We start from the raw sequence: 19,129 nt of genomic DNA, 5'->3' as shown, positions 1-19,129 counted from the left end.
GCATATTTCCGGAATAGATACCCGCGGTGAGCCTCCCGTGGTTGCAAAAACATTTTTACAGTTTTGATTGAAACCAAGCTATTTTTCTTCATTTTTGCATTTTGAATTAAAGGGAGAGAGAGGTGTGGAGGGGGAATGAGGCTTTATAACCTTTTCCGGAACAATAAAAAATACCAGGTTGGTTTTTATTTTTGGTGTCCCCTAGTTTATATCCTGTGTTGAGAAAAAACCACCTGATTTCATGAGACTGAAGTCCACGGTGTGTTATTTGTATCGACAGCATTTTTATGTGACGAAATTAGCTGCTGGAATATCAAAAAGTAGGTAAAACAGTTATTATGTAAATACATGTATATGGGGTTTGTTCTTTTACAGCAGTTTGATTTGGGGAGTACATCAAGGAAAACTTGTTTATGCAATTATGGTGTTGCTACATGTACATGTAACAGAGAATTAGTGTATGAAATATAGACAATAGACATCTGTTGCTTGTGTTTATGAATATACCTTTACTTATAATTCCATTATTTACATGTATCTTGAAATTTATTTGCAGTCTTTCACTATAAGGTAAGAAAAGCAACACTGGGTTGCTAATGGTCACTTTACAAGTGAGTTTAATACCATTAAGCTTCAATTGTTTGTTTTTATTTTCAGAACCATTTCCCATATCTAGAACAATGTCCACAAAACCTCGTGAGTTGTATCCTGAAATAGAACCATTTGCTAAAGAGCATCTAAAGGTCTCAGATATACATAATATTTATGTAGAGCAATGTGGATCAAAGTCTGGAAAACCTGTGATATTTGTGTAAGTATGTCCATAGGTATACAGAGACAATTTAGCAGAGAAAACATGTTCAAATTTTATAAATGTAGTATTAAAAAACATAAAAAATAACTAATAATCTACAAAGCTCAAGGCTATGAAATACAAGTGTAATATATGATTTAAACATAAATGTACACTATGTATGTCTATGACAATATCTTTTAAAAAAATAAGTACATTTTATGTAAAGTTTATATTTTGAACCTTTCTTAGAAATGAACATCAATAGGGCCATTTTGTGTATTAAGTGAAATAGCTCTTGTACATGTACATGTTTATATTGATATTTTTCATCTTTTAATATATTTTAATAATTAGCTTTCTATTTATTAACTTTAAATTTGACTAGACATGGAGGACCAGGAGGGGGGATAAGTCCACGTGACAGAAGATTTTTTGACCCCGATGTGTACAGAGTTATCTTGTTTGACCAGAGAGGAAGTGGGAAAAGCACCCCATCTGCAGAACTCAAGGTTTGTTATAATTAAATAAAACAGTCCGCAACATCACAACAATTATCCTGATCAAATAGTTGTCAACAGATGAGAAAAAAAAAATTTTTCAATGAGGAGTGTGACTGTTCATAAGACACCTTCAACTGAAAGGAAAACAACTCCATTATGCACATTTAATACAACACAGGAATGTAATTTTGGTGTAAGAATGGTAACTCTTGCACAAATATGATCTTTAAAACAAATAAAACATTTAGGAAATGTCCATCACTGTCCAGCATTCTAATTTTTTTCTCAAGCTGATGGATTAATTAATATTCCTAATTATCATTTTGGGCAGCCAAGTTTCACATTTGAATGAGTTTAAGTCACAGGCCTTTAGATCGCTTAGAAAAAAATTTTAGGTGTTAAAAAAATTTAAAGGTATGGAACTCTTTTCATAGGGTACCTACTTTCTCCAATGAAGTTTCTTTTAAATCAAATGCTTTACAATTTTACTTTTTATCCATATCTATTCATATATAAACAATCTTCATTACTACCAAAGTTCATTGCGTAATTCCTTATACTTCTCGAGATATTCTGAAATCAATTCCAAAATTGACCTTAATTTTTTACTCAACATCAGCTTGGGCCTTTGAAGAGCTACACTAACTGTTGTAATTGGGAACGATGGGAAAAATTTCCCTCGGAATTTATTCTATGCTCAATGAATATTTGCTCACTTGCATTCGAGCTTTACAAGATTTTCTCTAATTTAATCATAATTATGATTATACTAAGTCATCAACAACATTTTAGTGGTCTAATTGTTTTTAAAATTGAAAGGTGTATTATACATTCCAACAAAAAATTTGTTCAACCATAGCTTCTTTTACATTCACAATTAACATGGCGGTGCAGTTGTTGATGTAGACGTTTTCAAATTAATTTTTCACGAAGGGGATTATTACAGACTTAACCTTACAAACTGGAGTAAGAAATCAACTTTAAAACGTTGAAAGATTTGCAAATACCATGCAACTCTTCACTGCACTTCAAACACCATTTGTTTACATGTGAATGACCATAGGCCCAAGCTAATGTATGCCATTTTTAGCTCTACTGGTCAGAGACAAGAAGAGCTTATGCGATAGTAATGCGTCCGGCGTCCGTCCGTCTGTCTAGCTGTCTGTCTGTCTGTCTGTAAACAATTTTTCAAAACGCTACTCCTGATACAATTTTAGTCTGATTTCAGTATTACTTGGAACACAAGTAGACTACACTAAGATACATAGAATAGTGCATCGGTTTTTAATTTCGATGAACGGTGTTGCCATGGTGACTTAAAATAGAATTTTCTGTGAAATTCCTTAAAAACGCTACTCCTTCTACAGTTTTGGTCTGATTTCAATATAACTTGGCATATAAGTAGACTACAGTAAGATACATAGAATAGTGCATCGGTTTTTGATTTCGATGAACGGTGTTGCCATGGTTACTAAAAATAGAATTTTCTGTGAAATTCCTTTAAAACACTACTCCTTCTACAGTTTTGGTCTGATTTCAATATAACTTGGCACACAAGTAGACTACACTAAGATACATAAAATAGTGCATCGGTTTTTGATTTCGATGAACGGTGATGCCATGGTTACTAAAAATAGAATTTTCTGTGGAATTTTAAAAACGCATTTGATTCTAAAGTTTTGGTTGATTACAATATAACTTGGCACACAAGTAGACTACACTAAGATACAAAGAATAGTGCATCGGTTTTTGATTTCGGTGAACACACACTAAAAATTTTTCTGAGAAATTCCTTTAAAACGCTACTCCTTCTACAGTTTTGGTCTGATTTCAAAATAACTTGGCACACAAGTAAACTACACTAAGATACATAGAATAGTGCATCGGTTTTTGATTTCGATGAAAGGTGTTGCCATGGTTACTAAAAATAGAATTTTCTGTGAAATTCTTTTAAAACGCTACTCCTTCCACAGTTTTAGTTTGATTTCAAAATAAGTTGGCACACAAGTAGACTACACAAAGATACATAAAATAGTGCAATGGTTTGTGATAAGTACAAACCAGTAGAGCTACAGTCTCGACAGAGACTTCTGGTTGAAATTGATTTCAGAATATCTGGAGAAGTATATGGAATTTCGGAATGAGCTTTGACAGAAATGAAGATTGTTTATCTATAAATAGATTTTAATAGAAATTAAAATTTTAGAGCATTTGATTAAAAAATATTTTGTTAGTAAAATTGGGTACCCAGTAAAAGAGTTCTGTACCTTTATCTTTTTTTTTACACACACAATTTTTTTAAGCGATCCAAAGGCCTGTGGTTTAAGTTTGCATTCACTTACCAATGCAAAGGGAAAATTATTGTTTATCCACAATTTAAGAACCACATGTAGGTGGATATATGTATATACAAGTGACTTAAGGAAATTTGTTTATAAGCATACATATGTAGCTGGCATTTAGTATCAGGAAGCCCCCCCCTTTATTTTCACGACATAACCTTTGCTATTTAAATGTTCATTGAAAGCAGCCCCCCTCCCTTCCAAGTTTTTTAGCTCTACTGGTCAGAGACCAGAAGAGCTTATGCGATAGTTGCGTGGCGTCCGTCCGTCTGTCTGTCTGTCTGTGTCTGTAAACAATTTTTCAAAACGCTACTCCTCCTACAATTTTAGTCTGATTTCAATAATACTTGGCACACAAGTAGACTACACTAAGATACATAGAATAGTGCATCGGTTTTTAATTTCGATGAACGGTGTTGCCATGGTGACTAAAAATAGAATTTTCTGTGAAATTCCTTAAAAACGCTACTCCTTCTACAGTTTTGGTCTGATTTCAATATAACTTGGCATATAAGTAGACTACAGTAAGATACATAGAATAGTGCATCGGTTTTTGATTTCGGTGAACGGTGTTGCCATGGTTACTAAAAATAGAATTTTCTGTGAAATTCATTTAAAACACTACTCCTTCTACAGTTTTGCATTTCAATATAACTTGGCACACAAGTAGACTACACTAAGATACATAGAATAGTGCATCGGTTTTTAATTTCAATGAACGGTGTTGCCATGGTTACTAAAAATAGAATTTTCTGTGAAATTCCTTTAAAACGCTACTCCTTCTACAGTTTTGGTCCGATTTCAGTATAACTTGGCACACAAGAAGACTACACTAAGATACATAGAATAGTGCATCGGTTTTTAATTTCGATGAACGGTTTTACCATGGTTACTAAAAATAGAATTTTCTGTGAAATTCCTTAAAAATGCTACTGCTTCTACAGTTTTGGTCTGATTTCAATATAACTTGGCACACAAGTAGACTACACTAAGATACATAGAATAGTGCATCGGTTTTTGATTTTGATGAACAGTGTTACCATGGTTACTAAAAATAGAATTTTCTGTGAAATTCCTTTAAAACGCTACTCCTTCTACAGTTTTAGTTTGATTTCAAAATAAGTTGGCACACAAGTTAACTACACAAAGATACATAAAATAGTGCAATGGTTTTTGATAAGTACAAACCAGTAGAGCTACTGTCTCGACAGAGACTTCTGGTGTTTATCAGTATAGTTAACATGATGTTAATTGTTAATTTATCCCAAGGTATAAAAAGAAAAATATTAATTGTGTAAAAGAAATTTGGAACCTCCCCTCTCTCCAAAAGAGAGATCCTACGTTCCTGCAAAGGTAACTTTTGTTTATCATTTAATGCTGACTTATGCATTACAATTTCAGGAGAACACCACCTGGGATTCGGTGGCAGACATGGAGAAGATCAGACAGCACTATAACATTGATAAGTGGGTGGTGTTCGGGGGAAGCTGGGGTTCCACCCTCTCCCTGGCATATGCCGAGACACACCCTGACAGAGTTAAGGCCCTTGTTTTAAGGGGGATATTTACTCTCAGAAGGTAATTTTTTAATTGTTTAAAATGTAATATGAAAGGTTAAGCATTTTTACTTGTAGAAGGTAATTTTTTTTAAAAATTCTAAAGGTAAATAGTGTAATGATTTTTACGCAGAAATGATGAATATATTTTATTTTATCCCATGTTCAACCCTTTATCCCGTTGATATAGCTCATGTGATATCGTTTTCGTATCACACAGTTGTGACGTCACAATGGGTTTTTCGTTAGAATGATGAAGGAAAATGAAGTTGAGTCCTATATAAAACAGTGTTAAACATTATTTGCGGTGTAAAAAACATGGGATAAAAAGAATCTCACATGATTTGTAGTTAGATATGATTTTTATCCAACTCGTTGTGTGTTTTTATCCCCTCGCCAAGTCTCGGGGATAAAAACCACACAACTCGTTGGATAAAAATCATATCCAACTACAAATCATGTGAGATCCTATATGTATTGAATTGAAAACTCTTACATTGGCATATTTAACTTTGTACACAATTTCGGCATTTTTATTACATATATTTATTGTAACAGACGTGAGCTGCTTTGGTTCTACCAAGATGGCGCTAGTCTAATTTTTCCAGATAAATGGGAGGATTACATCAAGCCTATTCCTGAGGTAGGACTCTTTCATGATAAAAATAAATGAAAAGGCAAAATGTATTCAGTGAAATATCATCGAAAGTTAGGCTGTTTTTAAATAAATCATTTATTTCTCCATAGTATGGTACACTTTGATTAACTAGTTTGATCATATTGATGGTTCTCATGAAGCATTTTCATTGTTAAGAATTTGATATTGTTTGTAAAACTCCCAATTTTAACTGATCGCAGGAATTGTATTATTAAATTCATGAGTTTATAAATCAAACTTTTGATGTAATCCATTCAACTGTTTTTTCTTTTTTTTTTTTTGTTGTAGTTTTTTTTTTTTTTTGAGCTTTGTATAGAATAGTTCTAATTCAATTGCAAAACTTTTTATAAACCAAATTAAAGCAATTTATATTTGGTTTACTAACTATGTAGATAGTGGTTTTCTCACTATGTAGTTAATTGTTTTCTTACATTTAGTATGTTAAGTAATAGACTTAATACATGTATTTAAGTTGTAACGTTTTTCTACTCTGTGATTTTGCTAACTGCTTAGACAGTGGTATACTTACTACATATTTAATATATATGTAAAGGGTTTTTAAGAAAGTTCATCCACATTTTTATTTATTTTCAAAAAGAAATACGATGAGAAGATATTAACAATTTGTGATACATGTATTTCATGTTCACAGAGTCTATTCTTGCTACTGATAAGGTTTAAACTGTCTTTTGTTGAAACTATAAGGGGAGGGCAGGTATTAAAATAGATGATGTCTGTGCAGAAAAATCAGGGATACAGCATATTTGTGACATAAATTAAGCATACAGGTCAAAAAATCCTTAAATGTTATGCAAAATTTATCAAGTTCATGAAGAATTTCAAAAAGACAAAGGTATTCTTTTGAAAAGTGATTGATCTTTCTTATGCCTTAACTCATCAGTTTTCTATGATGCAAGATAAGCTGTTCAGAAGCAAAAGTTAATAATGCTATATTTTCACACAAAATGACCAGCATTTCAGTCATTTGGGTGCTTTAAAGATGTTTATTTATATTTTCATATGGAAGAATTAACCCTATAGCTTTCTGCTTTCGTGTGATTTTGTCAGACTTGAAAATTCATCTCTTTAGTTAAACACTACTTTGAAATTTTTGAAAATATTTCATTATGGAACGAACTTTCTTAACACCCCTTAGGTAGTTGTTTACTTAGTACATGTGGTTTACTAACTTAATTAATAATTGCTAACTTACTACATTTGTATGTGGATAGTTGTTTACTTACTATTTAGGTAGAGAGGGGGGACATAATGAGTGCCTACTACAGAAGATTGACCAGTGAGGACGAGAAAACTCGCGTTGAGGCAGCTAAAGCCTGGAGTGGCTGGGAAATGGCCACATCCAGATTGTTAATCGATGAGGAGATGTTGAAGAAAGTAGAAAGTGATGTGTGGTCATTACAGTTTGCCAGAATTGAATGGTATGCTCATTTCTCCATGCCACCTGATCCCACCTCTGATGTTTTGGAGGTCCATTTTAGCTCTTCTCCTATTTTGTATTGTTTTATGGACTTTGAATTTGAATACTGTTTGTTATCTCTATATCCTTCATGTCATTGATAAAGGGAGACAACTGTTTTATTATGTTACTATAGGCATTGGAACTGGGGGAGGGGAGAGGGGAGGGCATAGCCCCTCAACGCTTCTTTTTACAAAGCTAGACATTATATAGGCATTGAAAATTGGGGCTTAGTTATTTTTGTTGGATTAGCTCCCCCACACAGCTCTTTCAGTACCTCCTTTTTCCACTAAGGAAGAGTTAAAGTTTTTTAATAGTGTGCTCTTTTTTAAAAAAGTCAAAAAATATACAAATCTCGCGGGATTTCTGGGATAAACGTAACATAAACATGTAAACCATATGTTGGATGTCGGTGAACAAATCCTAACAAAAATCAAATGAATCATTTTATTGATGTGGACTTTATATGCATCAAGAGCAGAAATGACATTGATATCAATTTTTATCTATTGTTTATCATATGTATCTGTTTATCATCTAATTACAATGCACATGCCTCGAAAATGTCGTATTTTTATTAATGGATGATGAATTTAGGGTTCTCGCTCTCTTCGCAGTATAGTTAAGGTTACAAATGGAAATATCAGTGATTTTTAAAGATAAAATATACATACAGTGGACCTTCAGATATCCGGACGCTTCAGTATCCGGAAGATTTTTCATCAGAACAGAATTTTTTAATGTTATTTTGTCTTGTTTAACTGGTAATTCAGATATCTGGATCCTTCAACTATCCTGACAAATTGACTGGGAACCAAAGCGTCCGGATAAACGAGGTTCCACTGTACTTTATAAGGATGGGCTATTCTTTTTAGGAGTTCACTGATATCAAAAAAATGTAATGTGGTTCAAATCTACACGTTTAGGGCATTTAGATTTTTTTAGCTCACCTGAGCCGAAGGCTCAAGTGAGCTTTTCTGATCACATTTTGTCCGGCGTCCGTCTGTCCGTCTAGCTGTCCGTCTGTCTGTAAACTTTTCACATTTTCGACTTCTTCTCAAGAACCGCTGGGCCAATTTCAACTAAACTTGCCACAAAGTATCCTTGGGTGAAGGGGATTCAAGTTTGTTCAAATGAAGGGCCACGCCCCCGTTCAAGGGGAGATAATTGGGAATTAATGAAAATTTGGTAGCATGTTTTAAAGAACTTCTTCTCAAGAACCACTGTGCCAGGAAAGATGAAACTTATGGGGAAACATCCTCAGGTAGTGTAGATTCAAGTTTTCAAATAGCAAAACCATGATTGATCATATTTATATGGAAGAATGCTCAGGTAGTGTAGATTCAAATTTCTTCAAATCATGACCCCCAGGGGTAGGGTGGGGCCAAAATGGCTGACCAAAGTTTTACATAGAAATATATAGGAAAATTCTTTAAAAATCTTCTCTTCAAGAATAGCAAAGCCATAATTCATCATATTTATATGGAAGCATGCTCAGGTAGTGTAGATTCAAGTTTGTTCAAATCATGACCCCCGGGGGTAGGGCGGGGCCAAAATGGCCGACCAAAGTTTTACATAGAAATATATAGGAAAATTCTTTAAAAATCTTCTTCTCAAGAATAGCAAAGCCATAATTGATCATATTTATATGGAAGCATCCTCAGGTAGTGTAGATTCAAGTTTGTTCAAATCATGACCCCCAGGAGTAGGGAGGGGCCAAAATGGCCAATCAAAGTTTTACAAAGAAATATATAGAAAAATTCTTTTAAAATCTTCTCCTCAAGAATAACAAATCCATAATTGATCATATTTATATGGAAGCATCCTCAGGTAGTGTAGATTCAAGTTTGTTCAAATCATGACCCCCAGGGGTAGGGCGGGGCCAAAATGACCGACCAAAGTTTTACATAGAAATGTATAGGAAAATTCTTTAAAAATCTTCTTCTCAAGAATAGCAAAGCTATGATTGGTCATGGGACTACTTTTGGATTTAAGCTTTTCGAGTATAAACCAATTCTGCTTTTTCCTAGCCACAGTGCTGAGGTGAGCGATGTGGCCCATGGGCCTCTTGTTTATTTAGACTTGTCACTTGATGTCGGAGTCACATGATTGTAGCATTTATACTTGCAGTTTAGAGGTCTTCTATAAATTCCAAGTAAAAATCTAAGTTTAATTTATAATTCTTTTAAACACTATATCGAGTTTGTGAAAAGTGCTGCAAACCTCTATAGAATCCCTTATTTAACTGCTAAAATTTAATTTGTTGGACAGCAGGTTGAATATTTTGCTGGTTAACTACATTAAATATAGCTACAATTAATTTATTTGCAAGATTTCATGAGGTTCGCAGCACTTTTCAAATAACTTAATGCTTCTTGAGTTTACGAGGGCTGTTCAATAAATAATGTCCTGAACTGTATGACATACAATACAGATATCATATGACATTAAGCTTGACTTTCTCTCATTTTTTAATCTTTAATGAATTTATAACAGTTTTTGCGACCACTTTTCAGCTCACCTGAGTGAGCTTTTCTGATCACATTTTGTCTGTAGTCCGTCTGTCCGTCCGTCTGTCTAGCTGTCCGTCTGTCTGTCTGTCTGTCTGTAAACTTTTCACATTTTCGACTTCTTCTCAAGAACCGCTGGGCCAATTTCAACCAAACTTGCCACAAAGCATCCTTGGGTGAAGGGGATTCAAGTTTGTTCAAATGAAGGGCCACGCCCTCATTCAAGGGGAGATAATTGGGAATTAATAAAAATTTGGTGGCATGTTTTAAAAATCTTCTTCTCAAGAACCACTGTGCCAGGAAAGCTGAAACTTATATGGAAGCATCCTCAGGTAGTGTAGATTCAAATTTGTTCAAATCATGACCCCCGGGGGTAGGGTGGGGCCACAATGGCCGACCAAAGTTTTACATAGAAATATATACGAAAATTCTTTAAAAACCTTCTTCTCAAGAACCACTGTGCCAGGAGAGCTGAAACTTATATGGAAGCATCCTCAGGTAGTGTAGATTCAAGTTTGTTCAAATCATGACCCCTGGGGGTAGGGCGGGGCCACAATGGCCGACCAAAGTTTTACAAAGAAATATATAGGAAAATTCTTTTAAAATCTTCTTCTCAAGAACCGATGTGCCAGGAAAGCTGAAACTTAATATATGGAAGCATCCTCAGGTAGTGTAGATTCAAATTTGTTTAAATCATGACCCCCGTGGGTAGGGCGGGGCCACAACGGCTGACCAAAGTTTTACATACAAATATATAGGAAAATTCTTAAGAAATCTTCTTCTCAAAAATAACAAAGCCATAATTGACCATATTAATATGGAAGCATCCTAAGTTGTGTAGATTCAAGTTTGTTCAAATCATGACCCCTGGGGGTAGAGGCAGGGCTAAAATTGCCAGCCAAAGTTTTACATAGAAATATATAGGAATTTTTTTGAAATCTTCTTCTCAAGAATAGTAAAGTCATAATTGATCATATTTATTTGAAAGTGTCCTCAGGTAGTGTAGATTCAAGTTTGTTCAAATCATGACCCCCAGAAGTAGGGCGGGGCCAAAATGGCCGATCAAAGTTTTATATAGAAATATGTAAGAAAACTCTTTATAAATCTTCTTCTGAAGAATAGTAAAGCCATAATTGATCATATTTATATGGAAGCATCATCAGGTTGTGTAGATTCATGTTTGTTCAGATCATGACCCCCGGGGGTTGGGCGGGGCCACAATAGGGAAGTTTTACATAGAAATATATAGGAAAAAACTTTAAAAATCTTCTTCTCAAGAACCACTGGGCCAGAAAAGCTGACACTTATGTGGAAGCATCCTGGGGTAGCCTAGATTCTAAATGGTTAAAATTGTGACCCCCGGGGGTTGGACGGGGCCACAATAGGGAATCCAAGTTTTACATAGAAATAAATAGGAACAAACTTTAAAAATCCTCTTCTCAAGAACCAACAGGCCAAAAAAAGCTGAAACTTATGTGGAAGCATCCTGGGGTAGTGTAGATTCTAGATTGTTGAAATCATGATCCCCCAGAGGGGGGGGGGAGGTCACATTAGGTATTACAATGGGGAAATTGGGTAAAGAACGGCATCACCAATGATGCTCAGGTGAGCGATGTGGCCCATGGGCCTCTTGTCATCACATAGTTTCATTGTGAGAAGCTGGAAAACAAGGGCTATTCGAGACACTGCATTATAAATGAATGGTAAAGAATCTGTAAACTAGAGTGAAATTAAAAGCTTCATTAAAACTGCTGTAAAACTTGTAAAAAATCCCAATCAAATATTCACTGAAATATGTGAAATTTACAGCAACTAATGCCTGTTTTATAGACAAATGAGCAGGTGGATTTCAACGATAAAAAAAATTATATACTAGTAATGGGCATCAAAAATGGGTACCGTCCTTGCCAACAAAAAATTATAACAACTTATGCACTGTTTGCCAAATTTCAACAAATAATATTTGATGATGTATGATTTACTTTAAGACACAAAGCAAATTTGATAGACATCATTTCGGGAGTAGTTTACACTGTTTTTAAGAAACGTTTAACGGAAAAAAAGGTTAGTACTCAAAGGTCACCCTATATTTTGTAAAATGAGTGAAAACGACAGCGTGTACGAATGTCTTAACAATTATTTTAAAATATCAGTAATTGTAGTTATCCACGTTTGTTTGAAATTCAAACAGATAATGAAACTTGAATCTATTGCTGAAAACCCTCTAAACAACATTTACCATAAGATGTTCTTTACAAGGATTGACAAGAGCAAAGAATTGCAAGAGCACGAAGACAGATTTATATGCAATTTTCTTAAATATTAGTGGTATTGTTGTTCAAATTCGTATTCGGGGAGATACAATGTAGTTTAATTTCTTGAGGAGTCTAGAAAGCAAAACATTTTGAAAAAAAAAAAAAAAAAAAAAAAAAAAATCGAAAGGTTTATTAGAAGAAGGACCTAGAATCAGGAATCCACTACATTGAATTTCTTTATGACAGCGCCCAAATCCGCACGCCCTGAAGAGAAAGGATTTTTTGGGATAAACGGAAAGTTGATGTTTTTTCACATTAACAATATTCGCCAGATCTTTGACCTTTTGACTTGTTTTTATTTCCAAACTTGAAAAAAACACCTTTCAGAAGGAAGAAACAAGCTTAAGAAATGATAGGATCTGCCATTTTCCAGTATACTAAGGGTCATACCCCAAAACGAGTTCTAAAAACAATCAGAAATTGGATAAAAAATGTTACCGACATGATTGTGTTTTAATAAAAATAGAATACTAATTTAAATCATTAAGACTAACTCATTGAAAAGCGTCTTTTGCTTCTTTCCGAGCACCGAGGACATTATTTATTGAACAACCCTCGTATGTGTAAAAACTTGGCAAGATACACCGAGGGTATGCCCTTGCAATAAATCGATTTATTAGGGCCCTTCTATTACTTTTCAGTGAATCTGCATACAAACACACGAGAGTATCACTTGTCTGGAGAATATTCAAGCAGTATATAAATAAAATATATATAGTAACATAGACATCGCATCCAAGTTAACGGCATTTTAAATAACTCCAAATGATATTTTATTTGAGAACAAGAACATTTTTCATTGTACAAAATATGACTTGATCAGCCTCTCACTGTACAAACTGTCATTTTTGCGAGATGTCGTCACTTTGACAATTGCATTGTGATCGATGCATCGTTAATTTTTGTTGTGTGGTATTTAACAAAAACAAAACTGCATGTAATAGTAAGTTTTTATGTAGTTTACAGCTTTCAGCAGTTTGAATAATTTCATTTTGTGGTATTTTTTTGAAGATCTTATTTTTTGTGTGACGTCATAGTAAACATTTCCCGTACATATTAGGCCCGGCCTCTTTACTGTAACCTTAACTGTGCTGCGTTACACATATCTATAAGTTTATCTATTCTTTAATCGGAATGACAAATACATTTAACTTGAGATTTGCATGTTTTGTATTATCCGCAACGTCATGCTTTCCCAGTCAGACGACTAAACGCACCTCTAATTCTGAAGAATTCTGTAATGAAAATAAAACGTATTAGCCACCCACTTTCAGTCCGCTTCCGACGCTTATGGTAAAAATATTGCCAGAATTGAATGGTTAATGATCAGTAAAGGGGAGACAACTGTTTCATGTAACAGTATATAATTATTGCCTCCTGATGGGACCACAGGTGGCCTGGTCTTAAAATCACTTTAATTCAACTGACAGAAAAACTGGGGTTAAAAAGGGCTTTATAATAAATATCTTCAAATAAGTCTTCAAATAATTTTGTCATTTGTAGCTCACCTCAACAAAGTTTGGAGAGCTTATGTGATACCCTCAGCGTTGTCATCGGTGTCCCAGGTTAAGGTTAAGTTTTTTGGAGCAGTTTTCTTTTTTAAGTACTTCTGTGCCCTGTATTAATTAGACATGCATTGAATATGCTTCTAGTGTGTTTCATTGTACAAGTCAATGTTGCAGATGATGCAGTTTCAGCAAAGGAATGGCCAGGTTAATGTTTTTGGAGCAGTTAACATTTTCGATGTTGGTCTCATTTCCAAGTAACTATAAGCCCTATGTTGACCAAACTTGCATGGCTGATACATCTAAGAATGTACACTACCATGCTGAATCTGACCTACATTTTCCAGATGAGTGATCAGGTTAATGTTTTTGGTGCTGGTCTAATTTTCTTGTTAATATATGCCCTATGTTGACCAAACTTGCATGGATGATATATCTAAGGATGTTCACAACCAGGCTTGCTTCAGTTGCTGAATCTGACCTACATTTTCCGGATGAGTGAACAGGTTAATGTTTTTGGTGCTGATCTCATTTCTGAGTAACAATAAGCCCTATGTTGTCCAAAACCAGGCTTGCTTCGGATACTGAATCTGACCTACATTTTCTGGATGAGTGAAAAGCTTAGTTTTTTATGCAGGTTTCATTTCCAAGTAACTATGAGCCCTATGTTGAGCAAACTTGCATGGATGATACATCTAAGGATGCACTCTAATGGACTTGCTTCGGATGCTGAATTCAACATACATTTTCCAGATAATGGACCAGGTAAAAGTTATGGGTTCAGATCTATCACCAAGAAACTATAAGGCCTATATTAGCCAAACTTGCACAACTGATGCATCAAGGGATGAAAACTCTCAAACTTGCTTCAGATGCTGGATTTGAATGGCATTTTCTTGATGAAGGACTAGTTTGAAGTTTTTGAATAGGTCTATTCTAAAGTAACTGCAAGCCCTTTCAGATCAAAATTGCATAAATTTTGCATTTTTAGATGTACACTTTTAGAATGTTGGTTAATTGTGTGATTTTACCTTACTTAAAGACAACATTCGTTGAGGTGAGCTCTGTAATCTCTGATTACCTTTGTTAATCATAACATCCTGTTTTTAAACTGATTTTTGAGATTATGTAGAAGACTTGCAGGAGATCGACATATTGATTTTTCATTCTTGTAACAATAACAACAAAACAGGATAAAGAGTCAGATTGATTCTGATATTCAGGAATAATGTTTCATTAATCAGAATCATTATGATTCTAAACATGATATGAGTAGATCTTTTCCCTTTAATTTGACATACTGTGTTTTTATTGTTATCTATTCTGTTTACTTATATGTAATAAATACAGGGTTATTTTTACCCATATCAAATCCACATGCAATTTTATCCAATTTTAAAATTATTTGCAAGTCTGCAAGTAGTGCTAAAGAGATTAATATGCTTTCTTGTTTCAATTTGCCCTGTTTTGAAAAATCATATGACTAGGGCAAAAGGGTTACTAAAATAAGTTATTTTACATCTTATAAATGATGCTTAAAAATATTCCTCTTAAAACTAAAACATCGTGGACTTTAAAAATGTTTCTTGAAGTTTACAAGTACAGTGTAGTTGTGTACAACACAATGCAATCCACAATGAAAAACTAATTATTTGTAATGCTTGAAATTTCAGTCATTATTTTGTCAATGGGGGATTCATGAAGAAGGATGGACAACTCCTGGATGAAGTAGATAAAATTCGTCACATTCCATGCACCATTGTCCAGGGCAGGTATGACGTAGTCTGCCCTGCTGAAACTGCCTGGTTACTGCATAAGGTAAATTCTTTTGAAAATTGTTTTTAAAAAACAGTATTTTAAATTAAAAAAACTAATTTTATAACAAAAGTACTAATCAAAAGAAGAACAGAAGGGGTGGGGGGGGGGGGGGTATGTGTCCCTTTCCCCAGATAATTTTGCTGATTTTAAAATATTATAGAAAATATAGCTACAATAGGCTGGTGCACCCTCTCTATAAAATAATCTGATGCCTTTTTATTGCTTGCTTGTCAAGAAATTTTTGTTGTTGATAGTGCCCTTCCCCCAACTGAAAATGTATGGGTTGTGCCCCCCCCCCCCCCCCCCCCCCCCCCCCCCCCCCCCCTCTTCAAACAGAAATTGCTTCTTACCAGCCTATTGGCTTTCAGGTGCTCTGTAGTAGCTACATGTAATCTGTCTGTCTGGCAGCCATTTTCCATCTCCAGTTTTTCTGGTTTTTGTTTGATAACCTTTACAGTTGCATTAGTTTTAATATTGGTAATTTACATTGTAAATTTGAACTTTTTGAAAATATTGGTTGAATAGGCAGAAAGATATATATTTTGATCCAATTTTGATTCTGGGCCTCATTTTATAGGTGCAAGGAGGGGGGGGGTTTGTACATTTCTACCAGTAATTTATAGGAAAATTTACCCCATGCAGTTATCTCTCTTTGCCCATTCAATCTTACATGTATTTAATAGACAAGTCCCTTATTAAAAGTTGTATATGATTGGGGATTTGAGGGAATTGGCATGACTGACTTATAAAGGATATCATCAGTTTATATTACCAAGGTTATACAATTATCTGTACATTTAAATTCAAATTGCACTTTTTTTAATAGCTGCAGAACTGTTGCTCGCAAATTGAGAATATACAGACAGATAAAACAGAGATTTTCTCAACCAGACAGCCACAGTCCTGCAGCTTTTTAGTATAAATTGGCAAAAAAAAATTGGGGGGGGGGGGAAGGGGGGCAATGTCATTTCTTGCTCACCATCCCATTCCAACTGCTATTTTAGCACTCCTTAATCATCTTATAACTTATAAACTTATAAAAGAGGTACCTGGTACATTTTAGGGTGCTATCTCTATAACTTTTCAAAGCATATTCTTTTTCATAGAAATGGCCAGAGGCTGAGTTTCATATTGTACCTGATGCTGGACATTCTAACAAGGAGTCTGGGACTGCATCTCTATTGCTGGATGCCACAGACAAATATAAAACTCTATAAACAAAACAAACTCAAATACACAACTTAGTAAACAAACCACCGATAAACACAAAACCATACATTGTAGAAACACAGACAAATAAAAAAAAACTCTACAGTATAAAATTAAAAACAAAACTCTATAGTACAAAGATAAATACAAAAATTAATAATCAAAACAAAGTCAAATACAAAACTATGTAAACAAATCAGACCAATGCAAATCTAATACGTAAACAAAACAAAGACAATATAAATTCTATAAAACACAAACAAATCCAAAAAATGAAGACAAATTAAAAAAAACCTCAGTAAATTAAAGAAAGACAAATACCAAAAACCTATGAACAAAACAGACAAATACAAAAACTCTAAAAACGAAACAAAACTTTAAAAACACAGATAAATACAAAACTCTTTAAAAACAAAACAAAGACAAAAAAAATTAAAACACAATATTTTAAGAACACGGTCAAAAACTAAACTTATGAGACACAGACAAATGCAAAAATTTATAAACACAGATACATTCAAATACAAAACACTCTAAACAAAACAAAGCCGAAACAAAAATGTAATCAGAAGAAAGACTAATACAAAATACAAAACTCCATAAACAAAGAAACTTTTTTTGTACACAAAACACAAACAAATAAAAGATTCATTCAATGAATAAAAAACACAGACAAATACAGTTTTGAGTAAAATTCACAAAAAATTACATGATTATGAGTAGAAATGATACTGCATTTCTTTCATAACATTTTGTACAGACTATAGCTAGATATGATGAATAGAACATAGTTGCATTTAACCTCAATGGCATTTTTATTTGTGTATCCCAGATATGCTCAATGTTCTGTTCCTGTATAAGAAAAATATTGTAATAAATAAAAATCATCACCGAGTTCACTTGTCTTTTTGTAGATACATGTAAATATAGAAAGAAAAATTTGAATTTGTGGATTTTTTCATGCCTTAGTGGGCTTTTGTGAGAAGCACTTTTACAAATGACTGCTTACCTATATCATGAATGGAGGTACAGAAATGGTAATAGATAATAAATCATTAATTTCTAACATCTGAAGACTGGAAGTTGAGAGTAGTGTGATTGATTTTTTTTTCAAGAACAACTTATTTGTGCTATGAAATAACCAAATATTTTAGTTGAATTCAATGATGAGCTAAATATTCATAATTATCTTAAAAGAGCTTCCGTACATTGTCCTAGTGTAAAAGTAAACCGTCAACTGTAAAAATCAGCGCTAATCAAAGTCCAGATGGCATCAAAAAGTAAATAGAAGCTTTTAAAAACGGGATCATACCAAAAAGATCTACAGCCATTCTCATTGAGAAGGCACAATACGTACCTATGATTGGTTTCTGCTGTGTAGTATATAACTGGAAAATGAACATGGAACGTGTACCATTCATGCAAGCCGAAATAATTTAATTTCAGCTGTAACACGTCATTTGATTGGGTAAAAGATTTAATCCATTTCGTATAACATAACTTGCCTACGTCACAATGAGTTACGTCAAAAACGTATCACTCCGGTTGACGTTACTTTTAAAATAATGCTCAACTTGAAGCCTTTTTCTGGAGAAAATATTGTTTCATTGTCTACATTGAAATTAAATTATAAGAAATGAAGCTTATTTCAACTTATGTTATCCGATATAACAAAACTTGGGGAAGTTTACGCTTATTTATAAACCGCTTCGCAGTTTATAAAGCGTAAACTGTCCCAAGTAATTTTATATCGGATAACATAAGTTGAAATAAGCTTCATTTCTTAAATGAAACGAGGTTTTAAAAAATCATGGCACATATATTTGAATCTGTTGACTAGAACTGTAATTTTGGGCCAACCCTTTAAATTACATAATTATTTTCATTCAAAAAGTTATTTTACTTTTTACCTCTTTAGTGTCTGCATGAATGCCTTCGTTATCGGACTGAGAAAGAAACTTCGAGATATCCGAGGATTCGAAATATTGAGGGTAAAATACTTAAGGTAATTCCACCCTCCTATGATGTCATAGGTTTTTGCAAAAAAAAGAGTTTTAAAAATGCATAATTTCTTAATTTAATCAATTATTCAATGTTTTAAAAATGTTGCCAAGGGCATTTACTCCTTCTAAGTTATCTTCATTCAGGCATTTGCTTTATTGTTCTAATGTAAATATTTTAATTCACAATTTAAAAGAATTTTAAAAATTCAGCATCAGAATTTGCATTTTAACCAGTTTAATCAATTTTTCAATCTTTTAAAAAAATGTTTTTTTATGTTGACATACACATCTGGTTATTTATGTTTCTCAAGTTAAATAATATGGTGACCTATACATTTTTTGCAATAATTGGAAAATTTAATGTATATTAAATGAAAATAAATGCAGTTTTTTTTTACTTTGAACCATTAAAATTGTGAGGATGGAAACACCTTAAAGAAT

General features: G+C 33.6%; 1 protein-coding gene across 2 annotated transcripts; it reads left to right on the top strand.

Moving 5' to 3' along the window:
* The first annotated feature begins 217 nt into the window (after positions 1–217).
* LOC134232308 (probable proline iminopeptidase) lies at positions 218–17,582 on the top strand. Of its 2 annotated transcripts, none has more exons than XM_062714260.1 (8): positions 218–320; positions 658–811; positions 1,182–1,305; positions 5,040–5,215; positions 5,752–5,836; positions 7,103–7,290; positions 15,332–15,476; positions 16,583–17,582. In XM_062714260.1, the coding sequence occupies exons 1-8, from the start codon at positions 242–244 to the stop codon at positions 16,691–16,693; spliced, it is 1,062 nt and encodes a 353-aa protein (XP_062570244.1). In that variant the 5' UTR covers positions 218–241; the 3' UTR covers positions 16,694–17,582. The 2 variants fall into 2 exon arrangements, with proteins under 2 accessions (XP_062570244.1, XP_062570245.1); XM_062714261.1 differs by having other exon boundaries at positions 225–332.
* The last annotated feature ends 1,547 nt before the right edge of the window (positions 17,583–19,129 follow it).

The sequence above is a fragment of the Saccostrea cucullata genome, unplaced genomic scaffold, assembly GCF_032062105.1.
Source record: "Saccostrea cucullata isolate Sc308-1 unplaced genomic scaffold, CSIRO_AGI_Scuc_v1 ctg234, whole genome shotgun sequence".
In the NCBI taxonomy this organism is placed as follows: Eukaryota; Metazoa; Mollusca; class Bivalvia; order Ostreida; family Ostreidae; genus Saccostrea; species Saccostrea cuccullata.
The sequence above is the reverse complement of the archived record's forward strand: the minus strand, read 5'-3'. Positions and strand labels throughout refer to the sequence as shown.